Source organism: Cucurbita moschata, unplaced genomic scaffold, assembly GCF_002738365.1.
Source record: "Cucurbita moschata cultivar Rifu unplaced genomic scaffold, Cmos_1.0 Cmo_Scf00061, whole genome shotgun sequence".
NCBI classification, from domain to species: Eukaryota; Viridiplantae; Streptophyta; class Magnoliopsida; order Cucurbitales; family Cucurbitaceae; genus Cucurbita; species Cucurbita moschata.
Window position 1 is genome coordinate 278,117 of NW_019268577.1, and position 16,374 is coordinate 294,490.

General features: G+C 37.3%; 1 protein-coding gene across 1 annotated transcript; it reads left to right on the plus strand.

The window, feature by feature from the left end:
• The first annotated feature begins 402 nt into the window (after positions 1-402).
• LOC111436999 (zinc finger CCCH domain-containing protein 48-like) lies at positions 403-7,124 on the plus strand. Its single transcript, XM_023074828.1, has 9 exons — positions 403-1,186; positions 1,317-1,412; positions 3,699-3,788; positions 3,962-4,063; positions 5,434-5,580; positions 5,666-5,785; positions 5,899-5,958; positions 6,446-6,543; positions 6,694-7,124. The coding sequence occupies exons 1-9, from the start codon at positions 749-751 to the stop codon at positions 6,836-6,838; spliced, it is 1,296 nt and encodes a 431-aa protein (XP_022930596.1). The 5' UTR covers positions 403-748; the 3' UTR covers positions 6,839-7,124.
• The last annotated feature ends 9,250 nt before the right edge of the window (positions 7,125-16,374 follow it).

Consider the following 16,374-nt stretch of genomic DNA (forward strand, 5'->3'; position numbering starts at 1 on the left):
AAGTACCACCTTTAAAAATACCGGTAGAATTAATATCTACTTTTAGAAAAAAAAATTTAAAAATATTCTAAATAAGTCCCAAAATTTTTTATTTTATATTAATTAAATTCTTAAATGTTTTGAAAGCTTAATAATTTATTTTGTACCATAAACTCGTAATTTTTTTTTTTTTTAAAGATTGAATATGCTAAAGATCTAAATACAAAATACAAAATTTGCGTAATAGAGAAAAATTAAAACAAAAAACAAAAAAATCAATAATGAAAATTGTAGTTTAATTATAATTAGTATAATTATATAAAAAAATGTATGGATAAAAATTTTGGGGGTGTGAAATGACAGATATAACCTTCTCGTACATCTCACGCTTTCTTATTATACACCGCGTCATCTCTGGTTCTATGTTCATCTCCATCTGTACTAAACCACCACTGTACTTCCCAATTTTAATCTCTGCTCCAATTCCTTTCTAGGGTTTCTCTGACACTTCCAAATTTATCCTTCCCCCTCCTTCCATCTCAATCTCCCAATTCCTTTCTCGATTTTCCCCGAATCCCTACCTTCATGATCCTGCTCAACATTCTCCTTCCCCTGTGCTGCCCGCGCCTGCCACGTCCTTGAGCTTGAAGAATCCTCTTCTTTGGCCCATCACTGCTCCAGATTTTTTTTTACGTCCTATTGCTACTTCGAACATTTGGAGATACCGATTTTTGTGATCTGGGCTGACTAGGGTTTTCAATTTTAAGGTATGGATGTCGATGGAGGCGGTAAGCGCGTTTTTCAGAGGCTGGGCGCACCTTCCGGGGATGGTAGGAATCAGAAGGTCTGTTACCATTGGAGAGCGGGTAAATGTAATCGTTATCCATGTCCTTTTCTTCACCGAGAGTTAAATGCCCCTCCTCATGCGACTTCGAATGGAGCTACGAACGCTGCTCCCAAGAGGGGTAATGGGTTCTCTTCTGATGATTCGAGTGTGTCTGTTCCCCGACGGAGTCCCAATTTTAGCGGCGGCTCGACGTGGGGACGAGTTCATGGTGGTGGTAATAGAGTAGTTAAAAAGACAGAGAAGCTTTGTAATTTTTGGGTTCAGGGGAAGTGTGGTTATGGCGATAAGTGTAGATTCTTGCATACTTGGAGTTTGGGGGAAAGTTTCTCGCATTTAACGCAGCTCGATGGGCATCAGAAGGCAAGTGATATGTGTCTTAAACGAACCTGAATTCCGATTTGTGCAGAGAATTGTGATTTTCTTATCCTATATTGCTTCTATTGACTGCAAATGTGGGACTTAATGTTCCCTTCACTTGTGATTTTTATAGGTTGTAACTGGGATTGCTTTTCCATCTGGTTCTGATAAGCTATATACGGGTAGCAAGGATGAGACCGTCAGGGTATGGGACTGCCAGTCCGGGCAGGTTAGTTACTGACCTCCTTTACTGTGAAAAATGGTGTAGGCTAGTTCTGTTTTGAACTTTTTCAGATTTGAGAGCAATTTCTTGCTGAGAGTGAACATAAACGGAATTCTTCTATTTTTGGAAGCTAAATCGCAGTAAGCTTCATAGGAACTACTGGAGACTTGAGTTCTTGATATTTCTTAATTGGATGCTGAGGGGTAAGCCGCAATCTAAGAGTGACTAGATAGCTCATATAAAGTGATCCTTTCTTTCCATGTATTTTTATCACCGATGCTTTTAGAATTTCTTCGTTGGGGGTAAGACAAGTATCTTGGTGGGAAGGGTACGGAGTGGGGAGGATAAATATTCACATATACGTACCATTATCTTTTGCTAGTAAAGAGGAGTTTTTCATTAATACTTATAGAACTCTTTCCAATGTTTAGGGTTTTTTTTTGGGTTTAGGCTGCTGTTTTGCTCTGTTACCATATTTCCACGACTTGGCTTCATCTTCAATAAAAAATTTAGGCATTTGTTTTTCTAGACTTGGGCATAGGAAAGGTTAAGAAGTGGGTGTCCCATGAGAAAACAAAAAGCTTTCTATTCAACAATGGCAATGGCATACTTAAATTCTTAGTTTATCACGGCCATTTGTTTTTTCCATGTTCAAAATGCTGGTTGTTTTAAGAATACCACAAGGCTCATCAGAAGCTCTCTGTAAGAAGGTTTCCAATGACATTCATTTCAGGACATGTTTATCATTTTCCAATAACATCTAAAGTGATTTCCTAAAACCATCTTGGGTTTCATGTTGTCTTCAACTATTGTTGTTGTAATTATCTCTTGGGGATTTCCGATAAAATTGAAACTGTTGTTTTGTTGTTATCAGTCAGAGGAAATGCCTGAGTTATTGTTCTGTGAGGAAAGAAAGTAGTGTCTTAACAATTGCACTCAGGTGCTAGGCACTGCAGATGGCTTAGTGGTTTTTCTTTTAAGAAATAAGGAAGTATGTTATAAAAGGCCTCATTTCTTTAAACCATCTCTTACAAAATCTCTTATATTTTATAGCTTCCATTAACTCATTATTTATTATATTATATATTTTGGATTTCTATCGAAATAATGTAAATAATAATTTTGTTATCATTTTATCTCTTTTCATATATAGAAGATTTATATATATATATATATATATATATGTGTTTTTTTTTTTTTTTTTTTTTTATTTTGTGTAAGAAACAATTTCATGGATGTATGAACTTTGCAAAAGGGATGCATAGTCCATGAATATTACAAAAATGCTTTTCCAATTGGTTAATAGGGAGGGATAACTATATGAAGCAAAGAGATTTGACAATTTACACCAAGAGGTTCATCATAATCATCTTTCTAACTTATCCAAGTATTTTCCATGCATATCAAGAGAACTCCCTTGCTAATGAAGATTTCACAGTTCGTACAAATTGTTTTGTATCATCCTTCAAAAGGAAATTAGCCAGGATCATCAAACATACAAACACAAAAGAAATCAATTTTTACAATCAGGACTTGAAAGACTCTCCCAGCCCAATCGCCAGCTTGAGTTCGATTCCTGAGCTAAGCAATTATGTTTGTTTATATATATATATAAACTATTGAGACTTTATGTTCTCCTTAGGAAGAAAACTACATGCTCTACAAGTGCTAATCACCTTCAAAGTGAGTTTAAAAAACAGAAAATAGAAAAATAAGAAATACGAGAGAAAACAGAGAGGGGGGATTAACAAAAAAAATAATAATAATAAAACTTAAATTATTAGAATTTCTTTTAATATATGCACAGAAGAAACCTCTATCCTGCTTAACACAATTTTATGTAGAANTTGTACTTGAGCCTCAAAAAACTACTGCATTTCAGTGTATTTTGAGCTTTAAAAAATACTGAATGGGAGAATTTTTTGCCTAGGCGATAATAAGATGAATATACCTAAAGGTTCTTTATTTTTATTTTTTTATTTTAATTGTATTTTTCTATATATATTCTTTTTTATTTAAGGATAGTGGATTGCTTTATCGAGCACTCTGAAATTGGGGTTGGTACGTGTAAGACGTAACTCTGGGTCTCAGTTACTGTTGTCTTCTTCATGATTTGGGACAATTTTGGGCCTTATATTTAAAGGTTCCGTGTTGCTTTTTGGTCTTTCCTCTTCCATCCAAATTTGTGCCTTTTAAAATGTGGTCTAAGACATTAAATAAAAGGATTTGACATGTGGATTATTAGTTAGTATTTTACACAAGTGTTCTGAAATCTTTTGCATTTCTTTGCAGTGCCTGGCCGTTATTAATCTTTGCGGAGAAGTTGGTTCCATGATTACTGAAGGCCCTTGGGTATTTGTTGGCATACCTAATTGTGTTAAGGTGAGGCGGAAACGATCTGATATGACTTCTTATTAGCTGATGTACAGTTACTGTGTTATTTTGCATAACAGATGAATGGTATGTCTGTAACTGTGTTTTAGCCTATGGATATCCTTTAATGCCGATGTATCCTGATGTGAACTAACTCAGAGAATTTGATATGTGGTCTGTAGGCATGGAACATTCAGACCTCAGCTGATCTGAGTCTTAGTGGACCCGTTGGCCTAGTTTATGCCCTTGTTGTGGGCAATGATTTGCTATTTGCTGGTACACAGGTATTCTCGTTATTTCTGAATTTTATCTGTGAGAATTTTAGCGATAAGCTCTCTTGTTCATGAGCTCATCCCCAGACTATAACTATCACATTGCTGTCTTTTACCACTCTGACTAATGATTAATTGACAAATTTGTTGTGTTTTTTTAATCTGTGGTATTCCTGTGAAAGGAACACATTATATTCTGTGGTCTGATTCTAGTAAAAGCTCTTCTTCTGGATAGGAAATGTGGATGGAAAGAAATAGGACATTTCAGGATTCTTTTGTAGATCATAGTGCCCATTTGGGGGCAGGGTTAATGTTGTTTCAAAATGGAGCGTCCTAATATTTTTGTAATTTTCCCAATTTTCTAAATTGTGCTCCCACTAGAATAGTTCTATGCAAAGCTCCTTGGTTTCTTTGAGGATGTTTTAAAGTTGTTTCTAAAAAAACAAAGGGAGAAAATTTATTTACGTAAAATTTGGGGTTGTATCAATTAAAACCTCAAACTAAAAGTTGTATTAATTTAAACTCTAAACTGTTCTCACTGAATCAATTTAGACTCTCAGAGAATAATGTAGAGGTCTTAATAATTGTATCAAGGAGTAACTGCTCAAGATTAATGATTCTCACTTTCTTTGTAATTTACATTAATCCTTGTGTTTAAAGATATTGTATACATGTGTGAAGGTTAGGCATTAATGAGTTTAAAACGTAATTCTTATGGAGGGTTTAAATATATTCACTTGTGTAAGTTTGGGATCTAAATTGATATAATTATTGGTTTGAGGTTTTAATTAGTACAACCCTCAAAGTTTTGGAGTATAAATTGATCTTTTCTTTACATATTATCAATTTTTTGTCTAAATAATTAAAACTATATATTATCATTTAATTTTTCCTTAATAATTAAAAAAGTTGAGGAAGACGAGAAGATAAAAAATCACTAATTACATTTGATTTCAGTTCTTTTTAAAAGTATGTTAATTCCTGCCTACAAAATAGTCCTAGGCAATGTGAAAATGATGTATTAATAGTTTTAAAATGGAATCCTAATCAAGGGTCCAAGTGGAATCATTTATAAAACTTTAGGGTTTTAATGGTTACAATTATTAGTTTAAGGTTTAAGTGACACTGAGAGGGTATAAATTGCAAATTTCCTAAATTATTTTTAAGGAGTTAAGAACATGTGGCTTTTTAATTTCGGTCTATAGGCTTCTATGATCTCTTCAGTTGTAACATGTAAGATCGTAGCATTTCTTATTTGCTCTTGCTTCTCATATTTGGATGCATATGGTTCCTTCTAATTCTTGTATATCCGTGGATTTCGCTCGAATACTTTTGAGGTAGTCATCCAAGTTTAATCTTATTTTTTGCCCTTCTTCACACAGGATGGGTCAATATTGGCCTGGAAATTTAATGTGGCAACCAACTGCTTTGAGCCAGCTGCATCACTCAACGGTCATACCCTTCCCGTTGTTTCTTTAGTTGTCGGAGCTAATAGGCTCTACTCTGGTTCCATGGACCATTCTATCAAAGTGAGTTGAACTTGAGTATTTGTCATCTTTTATCTGCTTATAATTTTTTCCCCTTTCATTTTAATTCTATTCTTTGTTCTTTTAGGTATGGAGTCTGGAATCTTTACAATGTTTACAGACTCTGACAGATCACACATCAGTTGTAATGTCTGTGCTTTGCTGGGAGCAATTCCTTTTGTCGTGTTCACTAGATAAGACAATAAAGGTTTATCTCATTTACATACTGAGTTTCTAATACGCAAAGGTGGCAGTTTGACACTGTTCATGTTCTTTTACCACGGGAAAATTATACAATGGTTCAACTTGTCTTGCCCGCAGGTGTGGGCTGCTACAGAAAGTGGAAACTTGGAAGTAACTTACACGCACACAGAAGATCATGTATGTTTGTGGTTTTTGTTTGCTTAGTTATTATCTTTTCGTTGGATAATACAAAATGTTCTTTACTAAGTTACGCTCATATGCTTTATTATTGCTGGCGTTGCATATATATTTGAGACTCTAGATAAGGTTGTCATTTTATTAGTGTGTATGTTACTGACAGGATTGGCCTCAAATTCAGATGCCTCTTGTAATTAGTTGGTGATCTAATTGTATTAGTGCTTTTCAGAATTAGTTTAGGCTTAGGATCAACTAATTCCAAGTCCTGCCAGATCTATAGTGTCTCTCACTGAAACTGAGAAATGAATGAATCATTTATCCTCTTTGCTTCATTAAAGGGGAAATTCAGAAATTTGGGCTGTCTGTCTTAGATTATAGTTCCAACTGAATTTATTTTGGTATCTGGGGCCATTTTGGATACAGTGGAATGATACCCTCAATCAACATGTTCAATTCATTTATGTGACGTGATGATGGTCGTTTTCAGGGCCTGCTTACCCTCTGTGGGATGCATGATTTAGATGGCAAGCCTATTTTGTTATGTTCGTGCAACGACAACTCAGTTCGCCTTTATGATTTGCCATCGTGAGTTATCTTACCCATGTTCAGTATATTTCTTGTTTTGATTCTCAGTTCTTGGTTTTCTCTCTCTGTTCTTTGTTCGTTTTTCTGAATGTATATTGGAAATAGTGTTTTGTTTCTCGAGACCACTTAGAGATGTGTTCTTGGTGATAGGTTCTCTGAGAGGGGTAAAATACATTCCAAGGGAGAAATTAGATCAATTCAGGCTGGTCCAGGCGGCGTGTTCTTTACCGGTGACGGGACGGGACAAGTGAAAGTATGGAAGTGGTCAGCCGAACATGCAGCGGCGGGCATGTAAAATGTTATGAACAAAACACAGTGTAACGTAATTTGGTCTATCAGCTTGTCTGGTTAGTTTATACGTATTTTTCGGGGAGGTGAGGGTCTAGTTGGTTCCTTTGTAATGCACAAGTTGCAGAGGGAGTTGAGGCTGAGAATGGTTTTTTTTTTTATAAAAAATGTCTTTGTAGGGAGCAGACATTTAGATGGAATTGTTTACACGATGATGAAAGTCTGAATTTGCAGAGTGGTGAAAAGTTGTAGGTGCGCGGTTTAGAAGAAATATAGCGCTGAATAAGACCCACAGCTTGCTTGATTGCCTTGCTTGCATTGCTTGCCTTGCTTGCCTTGCTTGCCTTGCTTGCCTTGCTAAAGAGAAAAAAAAAACCATCACTTGAATGCGGGAGCTTATAATCATGATGATTCAACCAAACTTTCTGGTTTATACGTGTATTCTTTTCTTGCGAATGCTGGGTTTTTTCAATGATAAGCAGATTCTACAAAATAGTAATGAAGCTTCTTCAAAACAGATTCAATGGCGTAGTTTTATAAGATTATCTCTGATTCTCACTCAGTGTTCATCCATGGACGATTGATGAGTGAATTTAATCATCGGTCATAAATGTATACTTTACATGAAGAATCAGACACGGCCGTAAAGTTGGATATGAACATGAGAAATGAAATTTTATGGGAAATATTATTGATCCCTAGTTACACGTTGAAATGGTTCATCTCAATGGGATTTTCAGAATTTGGAAAACTCTTGAATGTTTTGATGTGGGTTGTTGACGTGACGTCGACTAAGATCTCTTCTACTTTTTTTACTGGTATACATGACTGGAGGTCGTGTCACTTTGTTGTGCCGGTGGTCGTCATTGTCAGGGTGATATGGTTTAGATGGATAACATTGATGGCAAGATGGATCTTCATCCATGCCAATAGTCTTTGTATTTTTGCATTAGTCTTTGGTCCCTATTGCCTTGAAATTGAAACTGTTCTGGTCTTAACTTGGTCAAAATTTGGTCGTTGGCTTAAAATTCTGGTGGTCTACACTTTAGGTCTGCCCACTTCATCTATTGTGAATCTTTTTGTAAGTATGCACGTACTACTTCAGAGGTTTGCTTCCACTCCTTGGTGAAATTGTAGGCTTGTGGACTTTTTCCAGTATAAGGGTGGTTAATGACATGGGACATGAAGGATTGTCCACCACATACTATCTTGAAGGGAGTTAGAAGAGATTTGCTGACAGTTGAAGCTAAATTGAGCATAGAGTATTTAAAACCAATTTTCTGATGCAAGAACACTTCAACCGTACTTTTGAATCTTTCAGTTTTTCTATTTGTCTGAGGATAATAGCTTGAAGAGGTATTTAGGCTTGACCCCAGTAACTTAAACAACTCGGTTCAAAAGGTTCCAATAAAACTCCCGTTACGATCACTGATGATGCTCATGGGTACGCCCCACAACTTAACAACATTACGGAAGAATAATTAAGTAATTGTTTCAATGAAACAGGACGCTCATGGGTACGCCCCACAACTTAACAACATTACGGAAGAATAATTAAGTAATTGTTTCAATGAAACAGGACATGGGGGTCAAGACAATGTGGCATACTTGGAAAATCCTACTTGGAAAATCTTTCCACAATCACTAAGATAGACTCGAACTCTCCTACCTTGGAAAGGCGAGTGATGAAATCAAGAGACACACTCTCCCATGATCGTGAGGGGACTGGTAGGGGCTCTAATAACCCTGCAATTTTCATCCTTTCGACCTTCTGTTGTTGGCAGACAAAACGAGTCTTCGTGAATTGCATCACGTCGTCTCCAAGGTTGGGCTAGTAGTACCCCCTTCTAAGGAGGGTGTGTAGGTTCACTATCCCCTATTGTGGCCTGCCCATGAGGTGTCATGGCATTCCTTCTTTAGAAGTCTCCTCAGGTTCCCCGAATAGGGAATGCACAGTTGATTATTTTTAGTAGGTTGTTCCCAACCCAAAGTTGGCAGGTCTTTCCTTCTCTAATCAATTGCATGATGCTCTGGGTGGCGGTGTCTTTGGCCAAGTGTCTTTTGATACTCCCTCATATTTTTCCACACAACTTGCTAGCCTGCAAGTGAGCTAACATGCACAGGGCCGCATGTTTGCTCTTTCGACTCAAGGCATCTACAGCCTAATTTGTTGTACATAGCTTATGCTCGAATTAAAAATCAAACTCTGTCATGCATTATTGTCAACACGCCTGTTTAGACGATAACTTGGGCAAGTTAAAGAAGTGGCATATGGAGTTGTTGTCTGTCTTAGACCACAAATTTGGCTCTGAGGAGGTATTGTCTCCAAGCTCGCAAGCAATCAACCATTGCCAACATTTCGTTTTGAAAGGCGCCATACCTTCTTTCTGCCTCATTTAATTTTTGACTTTCATATCCAACAGACTGTACATGCTGTAACAAGATGCCACCAAGGGCAAAGTCCAGCGCATTGATCTCAACTTCGAAGGGCTTTGTCATATCGACAATTCCTAACACCGACCCTTTCATCATGGTGCTTTTTAGGTCATAAAAGGCTTTTTGACATTGTAAAGTCCAACTTCCCTTGTTAGTTCTGTTAAAGGGCCTGCGCGCTTTGAGAATCCCTCGATGAATCGCCAGTAGTAATTGGCTAATCCGAGGAAGGAGCGCACTTCTGTCATTGAAGAAGGGGTATTCTAGTCTTTGATAGCTTTGACCTTTTACTCTTCCATGCTTATTCGACTTGCTTCAATTACGTGTACGAGAAAATTGATCCTTTGTTTTCTGCGTATAATTGATTTTTTTTCAACTTTTTGACGACCAACCACATATGAGTTTGACGCTCCTCTATGATTGAACTATAGACCACTATATCGTCTAAGTAAACCACCACGAACTTGTCGAGGTATTTGTGGAAGACTTGGTTTATTAAGGTACAAAACGTGGTAGGAGCATTAGTGAGACCAAAAGGCATGACAAGAATTCGAAGGCCTCGTATCTTGTGACACTCGACTATTTAGATTTAATAATATCCCAACCTTAAGATGATTTTCGAGAAGTATTTTGTGCCATAAATTCGGTCGAACAAATCTGTAATGATGGGTAGATGGTACTTGTTACGAACGATATCTTATTCAAGGTGCGGTAGTCTATGCATTAGCGAAGACTTCCGTCCTCCTTTTGGAACAACATTGGGGCTCTGTAGGGAGCTTTTGCAGGTCTGATGAACCGAACACTAAGTAACTCATCAAGTTGTTTTCAAAGCTCCGCTAACTCTAGCAGAGCCATTCTATATGCATTTTTGGCCAGGATTTTTGAACTTGACAACAACTCAATTTTGATAATCTATATCACTACGTGGAGGTAAGTTTTTAGGGAGATTTTAGGCAACACTTCATAGTACTCCTCTAGTATTTGTTGTATCTTGATGGGGATAGTCTCCATTGACCCCTCAATTTCGACAATAGGAATGGCCATGAATGTGGGTTTGTTGTAAGCGGATCCCGCTTCAATTGGAGTGTTGATATCATCTTCATTCCGTTGGGTTGTTTAACACTCGTTAGTACTACGGTGGGACTGGACCTCATTATGAACAAGCATTTGGCCAAAGCCATGGAGATGACTTTGTGCTCTAATAAAAATTTCATCCCGAAAATGACATCCAATAATCCATTTTGGCAATCACAAAGTATGTCTCTCCACTTCAAGTTCCTAGCTTGAGGGCGACCCTCTTTGCTACTCTCAGAATAGATAGGGTCATAGAGTTGATGACTTTCATCTTCCCTAAGTCTCGGTGCCAATTTATGTTCAATTGTTTGGCCTTAGTCTTGGCCATAAAGTTGTAGGTGGCTCTAGAGTCGACCATTGTGCTTTTAGTGGGTAACTCACACCTCTACATACATGAGACTCTTTTCAATTGGCTCTTGGGGCACTCGTATACTCTAGGCTCTCTTTACATAGGAAGTAGGAGGGGGAGGGTCGGTTAAAGTAATTTTGATTATAGGGCCCTCGCCTTAGGAATTCGCTTTTTTGGTGGGGCACTTTCTAATCTCCCTCTCTTGTTCCCGGTTTATCTCCCTCCCAGTTCTTGGTAAATTGGATCAATTGTTATGAATGCCTCCACCTGAGGAGGGTGGGCTTCACCTTACATCTTGGGATTGTTCATTACTCAGATCGAACAATCGTTCAACTGCAACATAGGCTGTGGAAATATCCTGTACTCTCTGTTGGACTTTGCCCACGACTTTAGTTTTTCTACGAAGTAGAAGACTATCTTTCTCAAACATATCTTGAATGTCCTACATAACCACAAAGAATTGTTTGACGTGCTCTCGGACGTTTCTTGTGTGCCTGAGTTTCCTTAGTTTTCTCTTGGCCAAGATTTTGACATTTTCTGGGAAGAACTGGGATCAGAGCTCCCGTTTTAATCTCTCCCATATGTTTATTGTGCATCGGTCTTCTTAGATATCCATATATCTCGACCTCCACCAAATTTTTACACCCTCAACTTGATGCATGGTGGCAAGGTGACCTTTGTCTCCTCTATTATCGTATTCATTGCCTGAAAGTATTGCTCATGGTCGAAGATGAAATTCTTTAGGACCTTGACATCTAACCCACATAAGGATTTGGGCTCTGAAACCTTAATCTTATTGAATTGAATCGCCCTTCTTGTAGGAGTTTCGTTCCCTACTGATCTAATGGTGAGGTTTAATCTAGCGCTCAAGTCTGTCATTTCTGCTCTGACCACGTCGAGGGTCGCTTTCACGTCATTTCATCTAAACAATCACCTTTTTGAAGTTGCTTAAGTCATCGATACAATCGTCTAGTAGGACAATAGATCCCCTCGAGCTACCTCCTTGCTCGAGGCCACAACTAGTCTTTGTGGCTTTCTCTTCTAGGTTGTCCACCCTGTACATTAGTTCTTGGATGGGCAACCCATCCAAATGGTCCGCTATTATGTTAACCATGTCAATCTTGACGACAAGCTCTTTCACGCGCTCGTCCAAGTACCAAATATTGTTAGGGACTTTTCATAAGTATTATGTCTATTCTTCCATGTTGACCCGTTGGTCGACGTTGGACTTATTCAATTCTTTGGTGGTGGGCATGTTTACTAAATCACTTTTACAGCTGACTTAGATCTGATACCAATTGACACAATCACACTTTTTTTCAGATGCTTGCAAGCGATTGTGCAAAACTCACTCTCACCACTAAGTGAGCTAGCCAACTCGAGTTCATGTCGCCTTCAATGAGATGATGTATACTCAAGCCTTTGACCCCGGTTGAGAAGAAAGTTTTAGAAAATGTGTCCAAAGAGATTTTAGAAAAAGAGTATGAAAGAAAGGTTGAAAGCAATGATGAAAGCAATGATATACGCTAGCAAGCAAGAAAGGCAAAACAACGGCTTATATAGCATTTAACTTTGGGTAAGAAGAATTGACAACTAGCCGCATCTTCTTATACTACCTTATGAGGCATTTGAGATTACCTTCCTCTTTCAATAGTTGAAAGGGGCAAATGTTCAAGCAACTAAAATTCATATTTGGAAAGTTCTTCAAGGATGAAAATAAGTTATTTTCAGTAGGTGGGAAAAGGTATCAAGAGCATTGTACAACACATCTCGACTTATGGTGTGGATCAAGACCCGAAAATGGATGAATCCATTGGATGCCATAAGAGAAGTTATGTCAACACATCTCGACTTTATGTTGGTTTCGACCTTATGAAACAAGGGTTTTGTAAAAGAGTGGTGGTAGATGGTGCCTCCATTTGACTATTTCAAGATTCGTGGCTCTAATACCAATTTCCTCTAGGGGCCGAGTAATTAGATGTCCATGGATAATAAATGTCTAGTCTCACAATCGTAGTTCTTTTAGACTTAAAGAAGGATTATGCAACACTTACTTTTGCCATTGAATAAGTTAACCAACTCAAACTTAGATCATCGATGGTATAAAGGACAACCCACATTGTTGAAATAGTTTTAGAAAACATGTCGGAAAGTGTTTTGAAAAACATTTATGAGAAGGCAGATCTTATACACAAGATATTGATACCATACAACTCGGATAGCAAGGTTTGACAATTAATCATGTCTCTCTATAGTACATTATGAGATAAATTGTTTTTGTGGTGTAAACATCAAAAGTTAGCAAAAAGTTGAATAATAAAAGCAAGGAAAAAGGTTTGGAATGAGCATGCAGTCATGGGCAACATGCCTTAGATAAGTAAGAATGTGACATCCTCTCCCATTAAGTTGGTTGACGTCCTATTGTCACAACCTCATTATGAGGACAGTAGGTTGTGACCCCCACACGTGGACAAACAAGGTGGCAACCCTTAAGTGACGCCTATCTAGCCAATGTGAAGGTCAAGACAAACAAGTGTCATGATGCGACTGAAGAGGATAGTGTATCATCCAACACACCAACAAGAGTGTGCATTAAAGTGAAGCTGAAACATAAACAAGGTTGGAGAGAATGAGGCAACATGAGTGTCAAAGACAAGCTCAAAGAGGGTCAGGTAGGTCCCCAAACCATAACCTTAAAAGTCGGGGTTTTGATATGAGTTTCTGCATGCGGCTCTAGAGTTTTTGTCAATATGAAAGATGAAAACTCACCATATTTAATGTCAATCGGATATCCGACGGACGCTCCAGGGGCCATATGATTGCTCGCCAAAAATGACTTCTGTAACAACCCTAAATTTTCTACTTAATCTAAGGTCGCTAATATATACATATCCTGAACATTAAATGCGAATAAAATTCTTCATTTACACTTTTTCATAGAACATAACTTTGTCTTCAAACACTGCCATGGACTTACATGTTCGAAAACATCTTTAAAACGACACAACGAATGATTAAATAAAATAAATGAAGGATTAGACTAAAACATCCTATAAGTCTAAGAAAAGTAAATGCAACTACCCTATGATGTGTCATGGTCTCGAGTTGTAATGTCATCGTCACCCATACACAGATGCCTTGACTTTCCTAAGTAGCATATGGCTTGAGTATTTATACAAATACTCACTAATTAACCACACTATTGGGTTAAATGCAAACACATACAATTTCATGAATGATACTTATCATAACAGTTTATTTTCATACGGTGGTATCCTAACGGGCAATTGAGATGTGTACATAATTTTCCTATACACAGTCTACACATGCGAGTATGGACCTATCAGTCAGTTCGCACACCTCCTGGGCCTCCTTTCTAGTCGGGCGAGCATTCTCCGGGAGCTGTTGATGCCGGACACCCATTAGGAATAACGACCATCACGGCACCATTATGATAAATATAATGAACATTCCCCTACCTAGTAGTGTACGCGTCCGTACTATCGTGAAGGAATAGGAGTATCCCCAATACATATGGTCCCAAAAATTTTCCATTTTCATTATCATTTAATAAAATCGAGCTAGTGTCTTGTTCATATGATATCATTTCCCATGTCATTTCTCATATCTTGCATGAAAATGTCAGGGTTGTATTTTATGCTAGTTTATCGTTTTGCATGAATCATATCATATCGTTCATATTGCATACATATGTCATATCATAACGTTTTCATACTTCTAGACAACAATTTTCATCATGCACATATCATATCATAACGTGTATCATACCAATCACATAACATATACCTAACATATCGGTTCACATTATATCATATCATAAATTGTTAAGAATGATGCTCTGATACCATGTTAAGAATGATGCTTATACCATGTTAAGAATGAGAAATAGAATTGGGATGGAAGGTATATCTTCATTTAATGTTTACAACGTGTTTAAATAGGATACAAACTATCCACTAATATTTGAAAATAAGGAAAAATATATAACTAACTAAATCTTGTAAATAAGATAAAATATACTACTAATTAAATCACAAAGAAACAATATTGACTGACAAATATCTCACATATATTCCATAACTAATTATTATAATATATTCTCTAAATATTATATCTCAACATAAACCTACCAATAATCACATATATCATACCATAACCTATATTATATCGTTCTCATACCATTTTACTACATATATATATATATATATATAACATTTTATATATATATATATATATATATTCGTCATTCTCATCTCCTATCATGATTATATTATTTCGTAAACACTTCGTAGTCATGTCGTTCCCTAACTTATCATAGTCGTAATGTTCTTACACATATCATAGGCATACCATTTCATGAGCACAACTTAGTCATATTGTTTTCCAAACATATCCTAATCATATCATGAATGCATCTTACTCATATCATTTCTTGAACGTTTTTTAGCCATACTATTGCTTGAATGTACCCTAATCATGTCGTTCTATCAATTTATCATAATCATATAATTTATTATACATAATCTAACCATATTGTTTTATGAACATATCTTGGTCATACCGTTACATGAATGTTTATCACATCCTTCTATATCCTATGTCAAACATGACATTTTACTCATCATGCCATAAGCAATATCATACCAATCACATATCCTAACATATACATATCATAATGTCTCATAAACAATTCACAAGTATCAACTATATGGCATATGTAAAACCATGGGGCATGTGTCAACACACAACAATAAATATAATCATGCCGATAGTAAGACCACTTACCTAGATGACCTTAGCAGAAGTTCTAAAGAATTCATTAGCAAAAAAGCCCATAACGACCAGAGAGGCTGCATAGCTTATCATCAATAAAGATGAAGTGGGTGAGTTCAAGCCGAGTGTCACAATCGCGTTCTTGTGATAGTAGGATAGTGATTCTGTGGCACTTGTTCTAACCAAACGAACAAGTCAACCTTGAGAAATTCGGCCATCGCGAACAATGTCGACATATGTGCGGGCCTCGAGTCACGTTACGAGAAAAGGTCTAGAAAATGTGAGCGAGAAAATACATTGGAAACTGGTTTGAAGAATTGAAGAAATAAACGTTATATGACTATAAGCAAAGAAACGAATACCACGGCTTAAATTGCATATAACTCAAGGTAGAAAGAAGTGACAACTAGTCATCTATAGTACATTCTGGGGCATTTTAGCCCTTGGGGGTGTAGACATGATTTTGGTGAATGGTCACACACCCCACGTTGACCCAATATGAAATGGTAAAGACCTATCTAGGATGAAACGGGCATGTAAAAGGGGTTTGGAACGGGCATGTAACCATATACAACACGTCTTGGACAAGCAAGACCGGGATATCTTGCCATGTGGCCATAAACAACACGCCTTGGACATACATGACCGTGACATCCTCCCCCACTCTATTGGTTGACGTCTCTGTCAACCGACTCGGACAAGCAAGACTGAGACATTTTTCATGTGGCCATAGGCAACAGGCTTTGGACAATCATGACCGTGACATCCTCCCCCACTCAATTGGTTGACGTCTCTGTCAATCGACTCTTTACAACTCTGTGTTGTAGGCTGAGGTTGACTTTTAGGTTTTTTTGATGTGCTTCTAGCTAATTTCAGTGTTGCGAATTCTCATC

What these genes read in the sequence shown, in the direction of transcription:
- LOC111436999 (XM_023074828.1), top strand. Translation starts at nt 749, where the DNA reads ATGGATGTCGATGGAGGCGGTAAGCGCGTTTTTCAGAGGCTGGGCGCA. An exon ending in CACTAGATAAGACAATAAAG is followed by an intron (nt 5,786 to 5,898) that starts GTTTATCTCATT and finishes TCTTGCCCGCAG; the next exon opens with GTGTGGGCTGCTACAGAAAG. An exon ending in ACACGCACACAGAAGATCAT is followed by an intron (nt 5,959 to 6,445) that starts GTATGTTTGTGG and finishes GGTCGTTTTCAG; the next exon opens with GGCCTGCTTACCCTCTGTGG.